The sequence below is a fragment of the Macrobrachium rosenbergii genome, chromosome 41 (assembly GCF_040412425.1).
Source record: "Macrobrachium rosenbergii isolate ZJJX-2024 chromosome 41, ASM4041242v1, whole genome shotgun sequence".
Classification (NCBI taxonomy): Eukaryota; Metazoa; Arthropoda; class Malacostraca; order Decapoda; family Palaemonidae; genus Macrobrachium; species Macrobrachium rosenbergii.
The window spans coordinates 3,161,124-3,179,637 of record NC_089781.1 but is presented as its reverse complement, the minus strand read 5'-3'; the positions used below and the strand labels follow the sequence as shown (position 1 = coordinate 3,179,637).

Sequence of the window (18,514 nt, the reverse complement as noted above, 5' to 3'; positions counted from 1 at the left end):
TCTCACACCAGAATGCCAATCTGTGGGTGAATGTCCTTTGTTTTCAAGGTAAATTTTGTTGGAGAGTAGTCTTATTCTTCAGGAGAGTGAAGATTGGAGTCCAGAATTCTCTGATATACCAGTTTCCTTCAAACAATCCATGGTTTTGAGGGTAATTGCAACCTAACCGTCAGGTGTAGCCAAGCTTTTAGGTTTGGGTTGGTGATGAAGGCTGTTCCTCTTCAACCCATATTGGTAGCCGAGTCTCTTCTTTGAGAAAGGGTGGGGAGCCTTCCCAGCCCTTTCATCCTCCTCTTCCAGAGATAGCCAGGAAAGGGTAGAAGAAAGGAGGATGATGCTGAGGCTGGCAATCCTCCTCTTCAGCTGCCACTAGTAGGGGGATGCCTTTCAAGCCATTGGGGAATGTGGTAGACATTGGCAGAACCGAGGGTAGTTGCAGTTCTTCAGAACAGCTACTAGATTCCCTTCAAGGATTGCTGGCCACCCATTACTCTAACCAGTATTATTCCAGATGTATGTTTTGGACTCTCCAAAATCTTTAGTCCTGTCGATGGAGGTGAAGGAGGTGATGGAGAAAGGTGCTTTAGGATTTGTATAGGACCAGTCTCCAGGATTTAACAGTTGCCTCTTTGTGGTGGGGAAGGCAACTGGTGGCTGGAAACTGGCCTTCAACTTATCCTCTTTGAGTGAGTATCTTTCAGACTTTCTTCAGGATTGAGATGACATATTCAGTGTTAGGTTCCATCAGAGAGGGCATGTTCATGCTTTGGACAGATCTGGAGGGCATGTACTTTCGAGCACCTCTCAATCAGAACTCTCAGAAGTACATCTACTTAGCAATGGGACTGTCTACCAGTTCAAAGTTTTGTGCTTTGGACTGGAAACAGTCTCCCAGGTGTTCACCCATGTATTCACCTTGGTTTCATCTCAGGCCCAATTGCAAGGTATGTGCTTGTTGCATTACCAGATCAACTAGTTTGTTCTGGCTTCAGAACAGAGCCCACCACCTCTTTTGTCACAAACCGCAGTTCATGATAAATGTGGAGAAATCCTAGATCATCCCCAGGCTGCAGGCAAAGTATCTGGGTATGCTTAAAGATATTGCAGCAGCTAGAGTTTCTTTCTATGTGTGGGCAAGCTCAACAGGAGCAGCTGTTCCTGTTTTGGCTGGTCTGTCTTTTGTTGTTGGAGAAGCTTGTTTGGTATGGGCATTTCCAAATACGGTATGTTTGCTTCAGCGGCAACTGAAGCAGCGCTGGTTGGCGCAAAGCAATCCCTTTCGGTTTGTGCCCCTGAGCAGAGAGATCAGAGAGGCTCTCACAAGGTGACTGAACAACTGGGACCTTCTGGTAGAGGCTTATTTTGGGTCTCCCCCTCCAGAAATGCTCCTGTTGTCAGATGCATTAGAGGGTTGGGGTGCACACCTGAACAGCTCATTTGTTTTAGGTGTTGGATGAACATGTCAGTTTTGGAGGTTTGAGAGTTTTTCAATCACCTCTCTCTGAGACTTTGTTGGTGTTGACTTAAGATGTGTTATGAGTTATGACCCTACAGAAGGTCAATTAGGGTCATAATCTTTTACTTCACCGGTTTTAAGAACAGCATCACATCATCGTACATCCCTAAAATTCTCTGGTAGCAATGACCAGCACTGGGTCAGCACATTCATTCTCTCTCGCCAACTCCTCTCACTGAATCTATCCTCAAACAAAGGCCTACTGGAATTAAGCACCGAGATACAAAACTAGATTTTATTTGCAAATTTAACGAAAGCATTTCAGCTAAAGCTGCGGTCATGACTCACACCCCATATAAATGGAAATCATAACTAGAGGAAATTTTGATTCACAATCAATCGAATTGATGATTCTAGACCAACCAATACTAGTGACTAACACCCCAGTCATCAAATAAAATAAACAGGTCATAATTATTCTAGACCAAAATAACTGTCGTAGAGTATGTTAAAAGAACACCACTTCCAAAATATTTGTCCTCACAGGATGAACCCAGAATTCCTGATAAAAGAAACATATCATATATTAGAACCTGAAATAGTGTTTAAAGAAAACAACGTTCAAAACGGAAAAATGCACAATGGAGAACAGAACGGGAAAATGCATAATGGAGAAACAGGAGTTTCACTGCGACACAAACTGGGTATTTCCACATAATGTCTGGAAATGATATAAATGTTAATGAGTTATCTTACTCACTTCCTATGGCTGCAAATAAATGCTTCTCACAGTGGCTGTTCTTATTCACTAACACTGCTCAAAGAGCGAATCACACCCAGCCACAAATCCAAGTCCATAGCCATTGTATGTTCCTCTCATAATATACCATTAGAGAGTGCGCACACATACGCACTCACTTAATAACCCCTCCCCGGAAACGTGACAACACCGGTTCAATGTTTGAAGGATCACAACGCTTCCATCAATCTGTCACATGATCAGAAGGCACAAATGAATGTGTCAGATACCCGCTGTATCTAAGTGTGGAAATATCCAGTGTCAACATAAATGCACCTGCATCGGATATGCCTTTGGCAAGCACATAGTTTGTCACAAGACTTAATAATTCTTTTGTGCCTTGTGTGAGCCATTGCGCACTAATTGAAAAGAACATGACCTCTTAATCCAGGTGTCCAGGAACACCCCTTTTTCTTGGCTTTGTGAGGTTCTCAAACCAGCATAAAACTCCTCTAGTGAGGATTTAGTCATTTAGGCCATATGATAATTCAAGATGTTAGGGGCTTTGGCCTTTCCGAGGAACTTTTTTGGTTTTGTAGCTAATGAGGGTTGTCTGGAAATGGAAACAACTTTCACCTTATTCGACTTGAGGTACATTGCCCACCAGTCTCTAGACACCTTTTTTGGATCTGTGGTGGCTGCTGAGCAAGTTGTGTAGGCACCCAGCTCTTTTCAGGCAGAAAAGTATTCTCTTCTCAGTACTGTACTTAGCTTAAGGTAATGAATGGAGATTGACTGGTCTCTCCTTTCTACCTTTCTTCTACCCTAATGGAGCAGCAAGTAAGGCTAAGTACCTGGTAGATCATACTAGGTAACTGCATGGTTTCATCTTAAAGATGGTTCTCTTGCTCTTGCCTTTGTCAAAGAGAGGGGGCAATGGTAGTGCTATACCCTGAAGCCATCACTGTTTTTACCAGATAGTTGTCTTCTGACTGGTATATTTGTATGGGGATGTTACCTTGTTTTCGGTACTTTCCTCACTCCAGAAGCTTTATACCCTCTCTTGGGCCCTAGTCCCAAACATTCTGGCATCCTAATGCCAGACCTAATGGTAGGTTATGGGAGTCAGTGACTTTGCTCACTTTTTTGTGGCCAGGCTCATGGCATATATGAATGGGTTGTTCAACGTCCAGTCTGTTGACAGAGGCAGCCTCCCACATAAGGAATGAGTCCCCTATATAAAAAGGCAATGATTTGTATTTATGTAAGAACAGTAATTTGTATTTTTCCTAGGTACTCAGACCAGAGCCTTTTATTAGAGTGGTCACCTCAGCCACTCTGCTTTTTTTTTTTTGTGAGGCCAAATGAAAAAGTGCTTGGTGAAAGTGAGTAAGGGGTATTCCCCACTCACTACCCCTGTAACCATCACTTAACCACCCTTGTTAACAAGTATAATAATCATTTCCAGCTTGCACTGCAGGATACTCTTTTATAAAAGGCTCTGGTTTGTATACTTAGGTAAATTGCTGATTACATAATAATATGGCATATTACTTATGTTGATTTTCAGTCCTCACCTCTCCATTCCACTTTTAAACATCTCCACCACCCTAATTGTCAGATTATGCTGGTAACACTAGGACATTGCATAAAGCAGCTCCTAGGAACTGCCTTTTCTGCACTTCTTTGGAGCTTCTTCCACATCTGTGATAAAACACAAAGGGCTCAGTACTGATCCTTGATTGATGCTAAAATTCTTAAATACAGCTAATAATCCTGCCAGTGTCTTTGCCCTAGATTTAATGTTATGGTAGCATAGCATAACTTCACAACTTGAGAGTTTCTGGTATTCTGCTTTTGTAATGACCATTGCATTTTTCAGCCTGGTACTCTGTAGAATGCCTTTAATTTTCCACAAATATGTGGTGTAATTGCTTCGTCTTTGCATGGTACTTTTCCTGTAGTTGTGGATCTTTCTGGCACAAAGCTTAACTGACTGTTGTTAGTTTTGACCTGTTTTTCATTTCAGCTTTTCTTCCAGGCCATCTCACAATAATTTTATGCTATGCTTTAGTAATCTATTCTTTTGTACAGCCCAAAATGCAGCACTGCATTCCTATTTTCTGTGCTATAGCACTACAGTAAGGCTTTTTCCATTCACATACTACCTGGCAGTATGGAGTTAAAAGCTGAGATATGCTCAGTAAGGATTTTCTGCTACCTAGTACAAAGGAGGTTGGTGCAACTGTGATTGCATATACAGAAATAAGACAACTTATGATTAATTGGGTTGTGAACAAATATGGCCATGTTTCAAAATGACCTGGAAGTTCATCATCTGGTAATATCACACTGTTCTTCCATTGATGTAAATAAGTTAGAAGGATATGAAATGGAAAACATACACAGTAATTATAATTTTGTTCATGAGACTTACCTGTCAGATATATATATAGCTGTATTCTCCGAAGTCCGACAGAATTTCAAAAACTCGTGGCACACGCAGTGGGGCCAGTTGGTTAGTACCCATTCCCGCCGCTGGGAGGAGGGTGTCAGGAACCATTCCCATTTTCTATTAAGATTTTCTCTGTCGCCGGTACTGTCAACATCTGTTTTCAGTACCTCCGTCTTTGGATTTAAATGAACTCGTTATTTTCCACTTAAGTATTCTATTTGACTTTTGGTTTTGACTTTGGATTTTGGATTGGCATACGCTTCTGTGGACTGTTTTTGATTTGCTTTTGATTGCTTTTGATTGGATCTAGTTTGCTATGATGTCTGAATGAGTGTAAGGTGTGAGGCTCTAGTTCTGCATGCTGTAGGGGGCAGGTTTGCAAATGATCGCTGCAAGAGTGTGAGTTTGTTGATGTGGAAGGTGAATGAGTGATAGGATCAGAGGCTCCAGGAGTGCTAGTAAAGTCAGGGTATTAATTTTCCACTCCTGATAACCTATCCTCACACCCTGTGGTATGCATGAGGTGTGTCTGCGGGGGTATGGCCTTTGGTTTGAACACCATCCGTGATAAATAATTCTCTTCAAAGTGCAGTTAAGTGTAGTGTTCCCCTAGTGTTGTGAGACTTTGCCGGATGCAGAGCTGGAAGGTGGCTTCCACCGATCTGACGTGATGGAGTGCTTATGCATGTATCCTGAAGGACTGCTTCTTGTCCTCCAGCCTCCCCGCAAGTTGGAGGCGTGATAGGTGTTTCGAGCTTTCCCGCCACAGAGGAGGTCTTCAGAGGAGGAAGTCCTCCAGGGAGAAGCTGTTTTAGCTCGGTGAGGAGGAAGAAGGCATCAGGACGGATCAGCTCTTCCCCCGAAATGAGACTCTCCATCCAAGAGGTTCTGCTGGACATGCAGCGTCAGTTGGCTTCTCTCCTTGCTGAGAGGAGAGCAATCAAAGACTGAGGCTGCCTGTCAAGAGGTCCAAGTCCCCCTCTCCTGCGCCTCTTTCGTCTTCACCATCACCTGATCCCATCTGGATGTCGTGGACGCCTTCAGCGCCCGCCAGGCAGCTGTCCTGTTCTCCCAAGGTCTTCTGCGCTGAGACTCTTGGTTGTTTCTCCCATTGAAGAGGAGAAGTCTCTTGTGAGTTGGAGCCTGCAGACCTTGAGCAGCCTCCTGCTTCCTCGTCTCTCGGACTACCAGGTGTTAGCCGTCTTCTCAAGGACTTGTTTAGCGACAAGTTCAAACCCTCGGCCCCTCTCTCTCCTCCTTCGCAGTTAGCCGTCCAAGGCGAGGAGAGCGCGGTTTGTTAAGATGACTTCGTCTCTGGCGACAAAGAAGGCCTTCAAGAAGGTTAACACCTGGATGGAGGAAAGGAAGACCCAAGGCAAGACTTCTTTTGCCCTGCCTCCGTCCAAGCTGAGCGGCAAGGCAGGTATGTGGTATGAGACCGGAGAGGACGTCGGCTCAAGAGTTCCTTCGTCGTCCCAGGGAGACTTCGCTAGCTTGGTCGACGCGCCTAGAAGGTCCCTCCTGTCTGCAGCCAAAGTGTCGTGGACTATGTCGGAGATGGATCACCATTTGAAGGGACTGTTTCGAACCATGGAGGTCTTCAATTTCCTGGACTGGTGTCTGGGGGCTCTAGACGTCAAGATTAGAAGTCCCAACTCGATCAGCCTGGGGAGCTGTCCAGTGTGTTGAACTGCATGGACAAGGCCGTCAGGGATGGCTCGGAGGAACTGGCTTCCCACTTTTGTACGGGCCTCTTGAAGAAGAGGGCCTTGTACTGTAACTTTACAGCAAAGTCAGTTTCTCCGTCGGAGAGGGCAGAATTACTGTTCTCCCCGTTGTCGAGCCATCTCTTCCCCCAGTCCTTGATCAAGGAACTAGCCGCCAGCTTGAAGGAGAAGGCCACTCAAGACCTCTTGGCCCACTCGTCAAGACGCCCGGCAGTCCCTTTGACGTCGTTGTCGGGTCAGACCTCCAGGAAGCAGAAGCCCTTTCGTGGAGGAGCTTCTTCTCCTCGAGATCGTCTCCCGAGGAAGAGGTCTTTCCAGAGGCGGAGCCCGCCTAAACCTAGGGCAAGAAGTGACTTACAGCGCCTCCAGACACCTGTAGGAGCCAGGCTTCTTTTCGTTTGCGAGCCTGGAGAGCAAGAGGGGCGGACACCTGGTCCCTCAAGTTATCGAGAGAGGATACAAGATCCCCTTTCTCGACACGCCACCTCTGTGCACGTTGCCCAGGGATCTTTCGCCCTCCTACCATCAAGAGAAGCAACAGATCCTTTTCGAGCTATTAGTGCAAATGCTCGAGAAAAGAGCTGTGGAGCAAGTCCTGGAGCTGGACTCCCCAGGATTCTACAACCGACTGTTCCTAGTTCCGAAGCAGTCAGGAGGATGGAGACCAGTCCTAGATGTTAGCAGACTGAACCGCTTCGTGGTGAAGGAGAAGTTCACGATGGAGACGTCCCAGTCTGTTCTAGGAGCATTAAGACCAGGAGATTGGATGGTCTCGCTGGACCTTCAGGATGCCTACTTTCATGTCCCCATACATCCCCAGTCGAGGAAGTACCTGAGGTTTGTACTCGGGGGACGGGTGTTCCAATTCAGAGCTCTTTGCCTCGGGCTAAGCACAGCCCCTATGATCTTCACGATCATCATGAAGAATGTGGTGAGATGGCTTCACTTAGCGGGCATACGAATCTCGCTTTACCTGGACGATTGGCTCATTCGAGCCTCTTCGCAGTCAAAGTGTCTGGAGGACCTGAAATCGACTTTGGAGTTGACGAAGTCCCTAGGACTTCTAGTAAACGTAGAAAAGTCCCATCTGATCCCAACGCAGTCCATCTTGTCTATCTGGGGATTCAGATGGATTCAGTGGCTTTTCAAGCTTTTCCGTCCCAGGAACAACAGCAGCAATGCTTAGGAAAAGTCTCATCCTTCCTGGGGAAGGAAACATGCTCGGTGAGGGAATGGATGAGTTTGCTGGGGACCATTTCCTCGCTGGAGACCTCGCTGGAGAAGTTTGTTTCCCTGGGAAGACTGCATCTCAGACCGCTCCAGTTTTTCCTGGCGGAAAACTGGATAGACAAGGAGGATCTAGAGGAGACCCTGAGAATCTCTCCGTCGTCAAGGATCACCTGAGGTGGTGGCTCGACCCCTCGAGGTTGGCAGAAGGGTTTCTCTACACCTTCAGAGCCCCGACCTAGTGTTGTTTTCCGGCGCATCCGGGGAGGGATGGGGAGCAACACTAGTGGGGAGGAAGTGTCAGGCACCTGGAGAGGGGAACAGGTGTCCTGGCACATCAATCTCAAAGAGTTAGGGGCGATTCTGCTGGCCCTGCAATTCTTCGAGAGCCAAGTATCAGGCCGAGTGATACAGGTAAACTCGGACAACACCACAGCCCTGGCTTACCTCAAGAAACAGGGAGGAACTCGCTCCCGGTCCCTGTTTTTCCTAGCGAAGGAAATCCTGCTTTGGGCCCATGCTCGGGGGATCACGATCCTTACGAGGTTCGTGGCAGGAGTGGAGAATGTCCGCGCGGACCTTCTCAGTCGGCAGCGTCAACTTCTGCCGACCGAATGGACCCTTCACGAGGAGGTGTGTCAGGAGCTGTGGAGGTTATGGGGACGTCCCTTGGTGGATCTCTTTGCGACGTCCAGGACAAAGAGGCTTCCTCTATACTGCTCTCCCGTACTAGATCCAGGAGCAGTAGCAGTAGATGCCCTCCTCTGGGATTGGAAGGGAATGGATCTTTACGCCTTTCCTCCCTTCAAGATTCTGGGGGAGGTCATCAGGAAGTTCGCAGCGTCGGAAGGGACGAGGATGACGTTGATCGCCCCCTTTTGGCCAGCGACAGAGTGGTTCACAGAGGTCATGGCCTTCCTGGTGGACTTCCCAAGAACGCTTCCCCTGAGAGTCGATCTGCTCAGGCAGCCCCACTTCGAAAGGTACCACAAAAACCTCCCCGCTCTGAGTCTGACTGCATTCAGACTATCACGAAGTTGGTGAGAGCGAGGCGTTTTTCAAGAGCAGTGGCAAGGGCTATCGCCGGTGCCAGGAGACCCTCCTCCAATGTGGTATACCAATCTAAGTGGGCCAATTTCAGGAAATGGTGCAGAAGCAAGGGGATTTCCTCAACCACAACCTCTGTGCATGAATAGCAGACTTCCTGCTTCATCTTAGGGAGAAGGAAAAAGCTGGCAGTCTCGACAATTAAAGGATATAGAAGTGTGCTGTCGGCAGTCTTCAGACATAGAGGTCTAGACTTAGCTGACAACAAGGATCTTCACGATCTCTTGAGGTCCTTTGAGACTGCTAAGGTACCTCAGCCGAGGACGCCTTCCTGGAACCTGGATGTCGTCCTGAAATTTTTGAAGTCGGATACATTCGAGCCTCTTCATTCGGCATCGCTCAAGAATGTGACAAGGAAGGCTATTTTCCTAACTGCTCTGGCGACGGCAAAGAGAGTTAGTGAAGTTCAAGCCATCAGCAAGCACATAGGCTTTAGAGGGCATAATGCCGTATGCTCCCTAAACCCTATGTTTCTCGCCAAGAACGAGAATCCTTCTACCCCTTGGCCCAAGAGTTTTGAGATCAAGGGTATGGCAGAAATTCTTGGGCAAGAATCAGAGAGAGTCCTGTGCCCTGTCAGGGCTCTCAAATTCTACCTAGACAGGATGAAAGGAAGTCGAGGCCCGTCGGACAATCTGTGGTGTTCTGTCAAAAGGCCGGACTTGCCGATGTCCAAGAATGCTCTGGCATTCTTTTTAAGAAGCACGATCAAGGAGGCTCATTCTACCTGCCAAGACAGCGACATGAGACTTCTGAAAGTCAAGGCTCATGAAATGAGAGCCATTGCGACCTCGGTGGCTTTCCAGAAGAACATGTCACTTAGCGATCTTCTGGGTACCAACTTCTGGCGAAGCAATTCGGTGTTCGCTTCACATTACTTGCGGGACGTGAAGACGACATAGGACCATACGTTTCCGCAGACACAGTGTTGGGGGCAGAGAGCGATACTCATCCTATCCTTTAGACTTTAGAGGTTAGGAAGTATTTTTTAATCGTGATTTTGTGTTTTCTGGTTGTTGGGTTGGCCACCGGAGATGGACGTCCCAGTCTTTAGCTTATGCTAGGTTTAATGACTTAGATAGGCTCGGTCAGGTGGTTGGTCGTTGCTCCTTTTGTCCTCACAGTATGGTCTTATGATCTAGTCCCATTGTGGTCACGCCCCCGTAGACAGATCATCTAGAACTCACCAGCTATATAGGTCACTACCTTGCTGGAGACTCTAGTAAAGCAGAAGCAGGCTTGGGTGACAGTATCACGAAGTCAGCTATGCTAACAGGTAAGGAACCAAGGCGTCAATCGCCTACATATATTTGTTTCCTAAATCCTATTCTGTCTCTTCCCACCTCCAATGGTGGGATTCAGCTATATATATATCTGACAGGTAAGTCTCATGAACAAAATGATATTTTAATGATAAAATAAAGTTTGTTCATACTTACCTGGCAGATATATATAATCATAGTGCCCACCCACCTCCCCTCAGGAGACAGTGGCACTAGAAAATCTGAATAGAAAATGGGAATGGTTCCTGACACCCGCCTCCCAGCGGCGGGAATGGGTACTAACCACCTGGCCCCACTGCGTGTGCCGCAGTTTTGAAATTCTGTCGGACTTGGAGAATACAGCTATATATATATCTGCCAGGTAAGTATGAACAAACTTTATTTTATCATTAAAATATCATTTTCCCATCATAATTACATGTCTGAAACAGTCCTCCACCTCCAGTACCTTGCTACGAACAGACTAGAAAGTATCAGTTACACAATAGAAAAATAAACTCTGCCAATGCTTCAAATAAATCCATACCCTTTTCCACAACACTCTAAGCTTATGGTACCCTGATTGGTACCAAAAGTAATAGAAATTGGCATTCTAAGATCCAGGGTAAATGAAGAGGGTGTTCTTTCACAGAGGTAATTAGAGGCATAATTATAATATGCAAACAATAGGGCAAAAACTTTTGATAACAAATAGGACTATTACCATCCATCAAGGCATGTATCACCCCCCATGGGGGTGCTAGTGCCATCAGTGCACCTCCATTGGTGCACTGCAGGCATTGTTAAAAAAAAGGTTGTTTGCAGCATCCATTCAGCCCTTAGCTGCACCCACTTCTAAGCCTTCTATTTTACCTCCATTCTGCTTCCTCTCTTCAATTCTGCTGTCCAGCCATTCGAGCTGAATGGCTGAATGACCGAAAGTGACCCAGATCTTGGCTTTATAGCTAAGTTTTCATAAATCACCCAAGGCATGTATTTATGGCAAAGGCTTTGGGTAATAAACAGCTCTTTATGCAAGCTAATGGACACTATGATAAATGCTAGACTTGCTTTGTGTATCCAACCAAGCAATACCCTCGCTCAAACCCAGTTTGGATCCCTGTTATAACAGGTCCATCCTAGATTTAGTGACTCACCTGTAAGATCATAATCTGAAGAGGATTTGAGTCCAAATAGATAGCTCTGGCTATAAAAAAGCATTTAATACTACTTTACTTGGAGGTACTCTATCCTGAAATCACTGTGCGATGGTATATGAGGTACCTGCCAGTGTTTATTGAAAACTTCATGTTGTACCAAACTTTTCAAATTTACATTGATATTTATTAAGAAAATTTTGAATTAGAAAGGGAGTTCCCAAACCAAGGGTCCCAACCAGCATACTTCACGTTAGTAGTAAATTACATTACCAGTAAATTACCATCTGGAATTATATTGTATATAGAGATTATACAATTTTTGACATGCTGAATGTATGCACAACACTATAAAGAAAATAGATACCTACATTTAATTAGTTCTTTTGATGATTCAAAAGCTTTTATGTTTTATTAAGATACCAGATGGATGAAAGATGATGACATTTCAATCAAAGATAAGACCGCCTAAGACCCTTGAGCCAAACTGTAAGATCCCTAGGCTGGAACTTTGATACACATCTCATTTGGAAATCTCATATTAGAAAAAGCAAAGTAAAAAGAAAAAAAATTAAATTGTCATGCAACATGTGCTGCTGAACATGTAATGTTATTGTTTAGGGCAACAATTATTGACTTTGGAAGTCAAATATATTGATCTGCTACAAAATTGGCCTTACAACATTTTTATAATGAAGGCCACTGAATATGGAATGGAGCTTGTAATTCTTCTCCAAGCAAATCAGTACAGAGTGTAAGTAATGAATCAGTATTATCTATGTGTTGTTATCTTGCAACTATTCATTATCATCATCATTGCCTTCAATGCCTTGTGCTTGATGCAAAGGACTTCGGTGAAATTCTGCCTCATGTTTTTCTTTTGCCTTATCTTCCCACAAATCTCCATCTCAGCCTCCTATCCCATAGTTCTCATTCCAGTAGGTCTGGGCCATTAAATACCTCTGATACATTCAGGAACCCAGCTGACATTGTCACTTACTATTGTCCCAGGGGTTGTACAAAGAGCATGTCCAAGCCACTTCTATTATTCTTTCATCATTATTTCATGTTTACATGAAACTTCCACCATTTTCTTAATGGTATCATTTCTAACTGCCCTGACATTTGACTCTTATTATTTTTGTTAATGGTTTTTTCTAAAATGAGCAAAATCTTCTAGGTATAATTTCTGAATGCTCTAGAAATGCTAGCAGCTCACCTACCATGAAATTGATCCGAGGGTTGTCTTATTAGTAATCGTTTGCTGACATTGAAAGTTGAGTTGAGTTCCTGAGACAGTAAATTGTATTGCAACCATTCGTCTTTGGAGGATACATAAATTTAAGACTGGTCTTCATTTATGGTACTTAACAAAAAATTGCACTAGCATCCTAAAAAATTATGAATGGCATGTATTGGAAATTGTTAGACAGAAAGGTTCACATTGTGAATTATACTTGGAGGGATCCAAATCTCCTCCCTGTGTTGGATTTGCTGCATTATGACCAGATAGGAAAACTCAGTTTTCATTATGTAATGTATAGCCAGTTTCACATAGAATTGTCAGCAACATTTTCTGCTGTCAAGATATATTGAAAGCAGACATGTAAAAAAAATTATGTAATTTTTATTGTTCAAAAAGTGTCAGAGAAGTTAGAATTACTATCCAAAAAAATTCCCTAGTTTAACCAATCAGATTCTACTCTCGTAAATTGTATAGAGCTTGCATAACTGTGCTGGATTGCTGATCACATAGGCATGAAAGGAAATGATGCTGATGAAGGGGTGAAATGTGCAATTGTACAAGTAGACAGAAATGCAATAGTTGTTCCAACATGTTTGAGAATTGGACAGCTATTTAACCCTGTTACTGATTGTCACCCTCCAGGACCCAGGTCATAACTGCAGATAACGAAGTATAACATTGACAGTAAAATGTAAATTAAGTGAATGTCCAAATAAAGTATACAAATTCTTTAAAGAAATCTGGTCAGAACCTTCAGTATTTTAAGTTTGTCCAATTATCAAGATTTTACAAAGTTGTAACTTACTAGATAAAATCTAGAATCTTATTCTGTTAATAAGAATTAACCTTTTTAGCTTGCCCTGTGAGAGCTAAGATTTTAGCTCTGTAGTCTGGTTAAACTTTTTTGAAACTTATCTCTATGAGGCACAAAAGTGGATGTTTAATCTAGTGTGAGTCCATTATGTTGCTAGATCTGCAGTTTGAACATTGAGATTATTAATTTTTTTTTTTTTTTTTTTTTTTTGCTGGTATCTGTGACAAATTATGCTTTGAAAAGGTTAAGGCCTTTAAGAGTATGTTGATTCTGCAATGGTGTATTGAAGACCTGTTGACACTTTAATATGCTGTTACATTATATAAAGTGTATGAATAATTTAATGTCGTCATCACTCATGGTTTACGAAAGTGTTTATTTTTCAGGAAGTCTTCTACAGCGAACACCCATCAAACCACCTGACAGTATCTCTTTGAAAAGTAAAATATCAGAAGTACCACTTGAACATTTTCAAGAGAAAAAATCAGCAAATGGTAAGTTTTCTTCCATCAGGTCTGCATTGCCAGGTAGTAGTAATTATATTCCTTGTGGACGACAAATTCCAAGAACTCCCAGACGTCCAGATATTGATATTGATAGTGAAAAAGAACATAAAAATTCACTGGATATGATGCATGGGAAGACTGGCCAGAAGTCTAATGAAGGAGAAAGTCATTCACCACAAAGTAAAGGAAATTACTCTGAAAAATGTGAAAACATTACTTCATCTCCTGAAGCAGATTTAGTACTAAATAATCATAATCGTGTTAGTGTTGTCCCAGATAAGCAAGACAATTCTTCATTAATGGCAACTGAATTCATTCCAATGGAAATTAGTCATGCTCAGAGTTGCAGTTATACTTTCAGACATTATTCTCCCAGTAAAGGAAGTAAATGTCATGCTGCTCATAATCCCATGATGGACAAGGTGACTGCTGTGGAAATAGAATCAGATGGTGGTGAGGTAGCTGAAACTCTGCCTCCCTTTGTAAAGAACAAAAAAGTAGTTCCTATTACTTCTGTAAAATATGGTGAAAGAGATACTAAGGAAAATTCTCAAGGTGCTACTAGAGCAAAAGATGTTTTAGATGAAAAAACTGACACTTTGTCCTCACCTCCAAATTGCTCTTCAAGTGACAAAAATGAAAATATTCCTTCTGTAGCCAAATCTCTCTCTGAAGTTGATGATACAATTAGTGAGAAAACTGTTATGACTCAAAAGGAGTTTTTAATTTTAGATGAGAAACCTCTTCCAATAACAGGCACCCCAGATATTGTAAATGAACCTGTTACCATTAGAGAGTACCAAAAGAATATCATTCCAAAAGGGAAACAGTTGAAGAGGACTCCTACTGGTCCAATAACATCCAGTGAATTTGATCAAGATTGTATGTTGGTTGATTACTCAGTTCATGAAAGTAGTAACAGTGTTTTAGAAGTGACCAAAATTGAATCTAATCTTGATTATTCTCTTCAGATCTTTGTAAAGACCAAGAAAGAAAAGAAAACCGAATGTGATAACTTAACAAATGTTGTTGTTAGTGGGACAGATAATGTTTCTCTGGAGAATGTGAACATGAGGAAAGCAATTATTCCAAAACAGATATTCAAAACTGAACCAAATACATCATTTGATAAGAATGTGGAAGAACCATCATCAATTGATGATCGTTCAAATAATGTTAACTATGCTGTGAAGTGCAGTAATGAGGAAGAACAAAATGTTTTGGCTAATGATGATGTGAAGGAAGAGAATTTAGGACCAGATACTGAAAGCATTATTACTGATGAAAAGGACAGTGAAAATCAAGAAGGTATGCAGGTGGAAAGTCATAGTAAGTATAAAGTGCAAAAGGATTTCCAGTATATTAAGGAGACTAATGTAATGGTTGGGTGTAGTAATTCAGGAAATGAGGAAGGCAGTTCAGTCTTCGAAGTTGCTGAGAAAGACACAAAGACTGAAACTGGCAGCTTAGGCAAACCTCCAGGTGCTTCTGTTGAATTAATCCATGGAGAAGTTGAAGCACATTGTATTGCTGAAAAAAGCAAGACTAGTTTCACTTCAGAAAACCTTGGTCTACATTTGTGCATGGAAACAGTCTGTAATGAATTAAATGGTGACCAAAATGACTCAGGAAATCATATCACAGAGACAGACAATGCAATCCAAAGTTCTCCCCAACAATCAGACAAACCTAACTTAGCTGAGGAAATTGATAATCTGTTTGAAAACTCATTTGACATTTTCCCAACAAGGAAACAAAACAAGCAGTTGAGGGTGTATAGTAAAGGTATTCAAAGTAAGAGTAACCCTGTCAAAGAGGATGATAGGAAGGGAGTCATTAGAAGTGTTGGAAAAGACATTGAAAGTAACACCAGTGAGAATGAGGAAAAAATAATAAAAGATGACTTGGATGAAAAGAATGGTGACCAGGAAAAAACTACAGGTGTTCAGACTCTTGAAGCTCTTGAAGAAAAAGGAGACTGTAATGTACAGGTTCCTAAAAGACAGACAAGGCAGCTTAGGAATAAAAGTAAAGAGAATAAGCAGAGCAAATTAAATAAAGATCAGCAATATAATCTTGAAAACAAGAAAGGTATAGAGAATTCTGTAGCAAGACAACATCATGACAGCAGTAAAAATGAATCAGTGATTAACAATCGCCAATTGAGAAGTAGCAATATAAGTAGTTGCCAGGTAGAGGTAAAAAAACTAAATTCTAAAGATAAGAGCACAGCAGTAAATGTTACCAAGACTCAAAAAGAAACTGGTTCAAGTGAAGGTGGTGAGAGTGAGACTCATATTAAAGAAACAGAACAGAGTATTAGTGTTGAAGTTACTCTGGGATCCAAAAGGAAAGCAAAGACTTCTGGGAAGAAAATATCATCAGCTGATAAAGCTGCTGGAAAAATTAATGTACCAGCAACAAATGTTACCAAGACTCAAAAAGAAACTGGTTCAAGTGAAGGTGGTAAGACTGAGACTCATATTGAAGAAAGAGAACAGACTATTAGTGTTGAAGTTCCTCTGGTACCCAAAAGGAGAGCAAAGATTTCTGGGAAGAAAATATTATCAGCTGATAACACTGCTGGAAAAATTAATGTACCAGCAACAAATGTTACCAAGACTCAAAAAGAAACTGGTTCAAGTGAAGGTGGTGAGAGTGAGACTTATATTGAAGAAAAAGAACAGAGTATTAGTGTTGAAGTTCCTCCGGTACCCAAAAGGAAAGTTAAGACTTCTGGGAAGAAAATATCATCAGGTGATAAAACTGCCAGAAAAATTTATGTACCAGCAACAAATGTTACCAAGACTCAAAAAGAAGGTGGTCAGAGTGAGCTTCATAATGAAGAAGAAGAACAGAGTATTAGCCTTGAAGCTCCTCTGGTAACTAAAAGGAAAGTGAAGACTTCTGGGAAGAAATCATCTTCAGCTGATAAAACTGCAGGAAAAGTTAATGGACCAGCAACAAATGTTACCAAGACTCAGAAAGAAACTGATTCAAGTGAAGGTGGTGAAAGTGAGCCTCTCATTGAAGAGAAAGACAAGAGTATTAGCTTGAAAGTATCTCGTGTAACTAAAAGGAAAGCAAAGACTTGTGGGAAGAAAATATCTTCAGCTGACAAAACTGAAGGAAAAGTTAATGTTACCAAGACCCAAAAAGAAACTGGTTCAAGGTGAATATGGTGAGAGTAAGCCTCATATTGAAGAGATAGAACAGAGTATTAGCCTTGAAATACCTCTGGTATCCAAAAAGAAAGCAAAGACTTCTGGGAAGAAAACATCAGCTGATGAAACTGCAGAACAAGTTGATATACCAGGTACTGTAGATAAGAGTGCAAAAGAAGAATGCAGTATACTTGATAGTACATCAGGACGGATAAGGAGAACTGTGAGATCTAATGTAGAAAGTAAAGAGAACTTAAATACTGCTAAGGATAGGGAGATTATTTCAAAACCTAGAGGAAGAGGACTTGCAGTAGAAGGAAAATCTAGTCAGAATATAAATACCTGTAGATTTAATAAGCATATTGCCAAAAAAGATAACCAGAGCATACATGCTCATAAACAAATTCCGCTTGCTGACATTACTTCTAATATCAAAACAGATAGGAAGATTACGTCAAAATCACAAAGTACTAAGGGAGCTATGAAAGGGAAACCCTGTTGTGAAGAGGATAAGGAAAACTCCTGTTCTTTTATGGAACAAAGCATAAGTGAAACCTGTTTAAATCAGAAATCTAAAAAAGTTTTTGTGAGCAAAGGAATTGTTTCACAAAATACATCTGTATTTTGTGCAAATACAAGACAAAAAGGTAAAAGTATCAAGTATTCAGTTAGTAAAGCAGAGGACAGTATGAACAAGAATGTTTGTGAAACTAACAGAAAGAGGTCCTATGACTTCAAAAACTTTGATGATGGTACTTCAGGTGTCAAGAAGAAACGGGTATCGAAACATGTTGTTGGTAAGAGTTTATCTTGCTCAGAACAGAGTTTAGAGAAATTGGTCCAAGGGGAACAACCAGCGGAAAGTGCAGCACCTTCCAGGGAAGGAATTTCAAGATCTGAAGTGCAGATTAAAATAACTCATAACACAGTAGGTACACAAAGGAAAAATGAAAGTGGAGGGGAAAAGAAAGTGTCTGCAACTCACAGAATCCTAAAACAGAAAACTGTATCAAAGGAGAAAGAAGATGATGGTGATGACCCAGAGTCCTTACTTGTCTGTGACATTAGTGAAATTATTGCAACATCCAGAAAAGGAAAGGTTAAAAGGAATTTGGAAGATACCAAACTGTCCTTATCCATAAATGGTCCCAGTGTTGCTAAGAAAAAAATGGCTTCTGAGGAGGTATTGGAAGTAGAGGCAGAATACGGAAATGTAGCCAGAAATAAGAGGGTACTGTCTAAGAGTAAAAAGGTGGAAAGCAAGGAGAGAGTTTCAAGAATTTCAAAGCAAAGTGCTAATAAAACAGTTGCTGGGAATACAAGTTTGATGAAGAAGTCATTTCCACAGAAAGTAAATGGAAAACAAATAATGGATAAAAACTCTGATGTACCTCCATCAGAGAATGTGAGAGTAAGTCGTCGATGTAAAACTTTAGCATTGGCTGCTATTAAAGAATCATTAAATGATTCAGATAGTTATGAAATATATAGGAAGAGCAAGTACTGATTATTTTTATGCAAAAGTTTGTTTGTGGTACAGTACAGTATCATAAAGGATGCCCCTCCAGCATTTTTTTTTTTTTTTTTTTTTTTTTTTTTTTGTAAAGACAAGTTTTTCATGTATACTGTGTTTTATATTACAGTCAGCTTTTCA

At 41.9% G+C, this 18,514-nt stretch overlaps 1 protein-coding gene across 1 annotated transcript in view; it reads left to right on the top strand.

Annotated features, from left to right (window-relative positions):
• LOC136826585 (serine-rich adhesin for platelets-like) overlaps positions 1-18,514 on the top strand; it is a 50,984-nt gene extending 32,470 nt beyond the window's left edge. The window contains 2 exon segments of the mRNA XM_067083802.1: positions 13,577-16,857; positions 16,859-18,514. Of these exon segments, the coding sequence (XP_066939903.1) occupies positions 13,577-16,857; positions 16,859-18,367 (4,790 nt within the window). The 3' untranslated portion in view covers positions 18,368-18,514.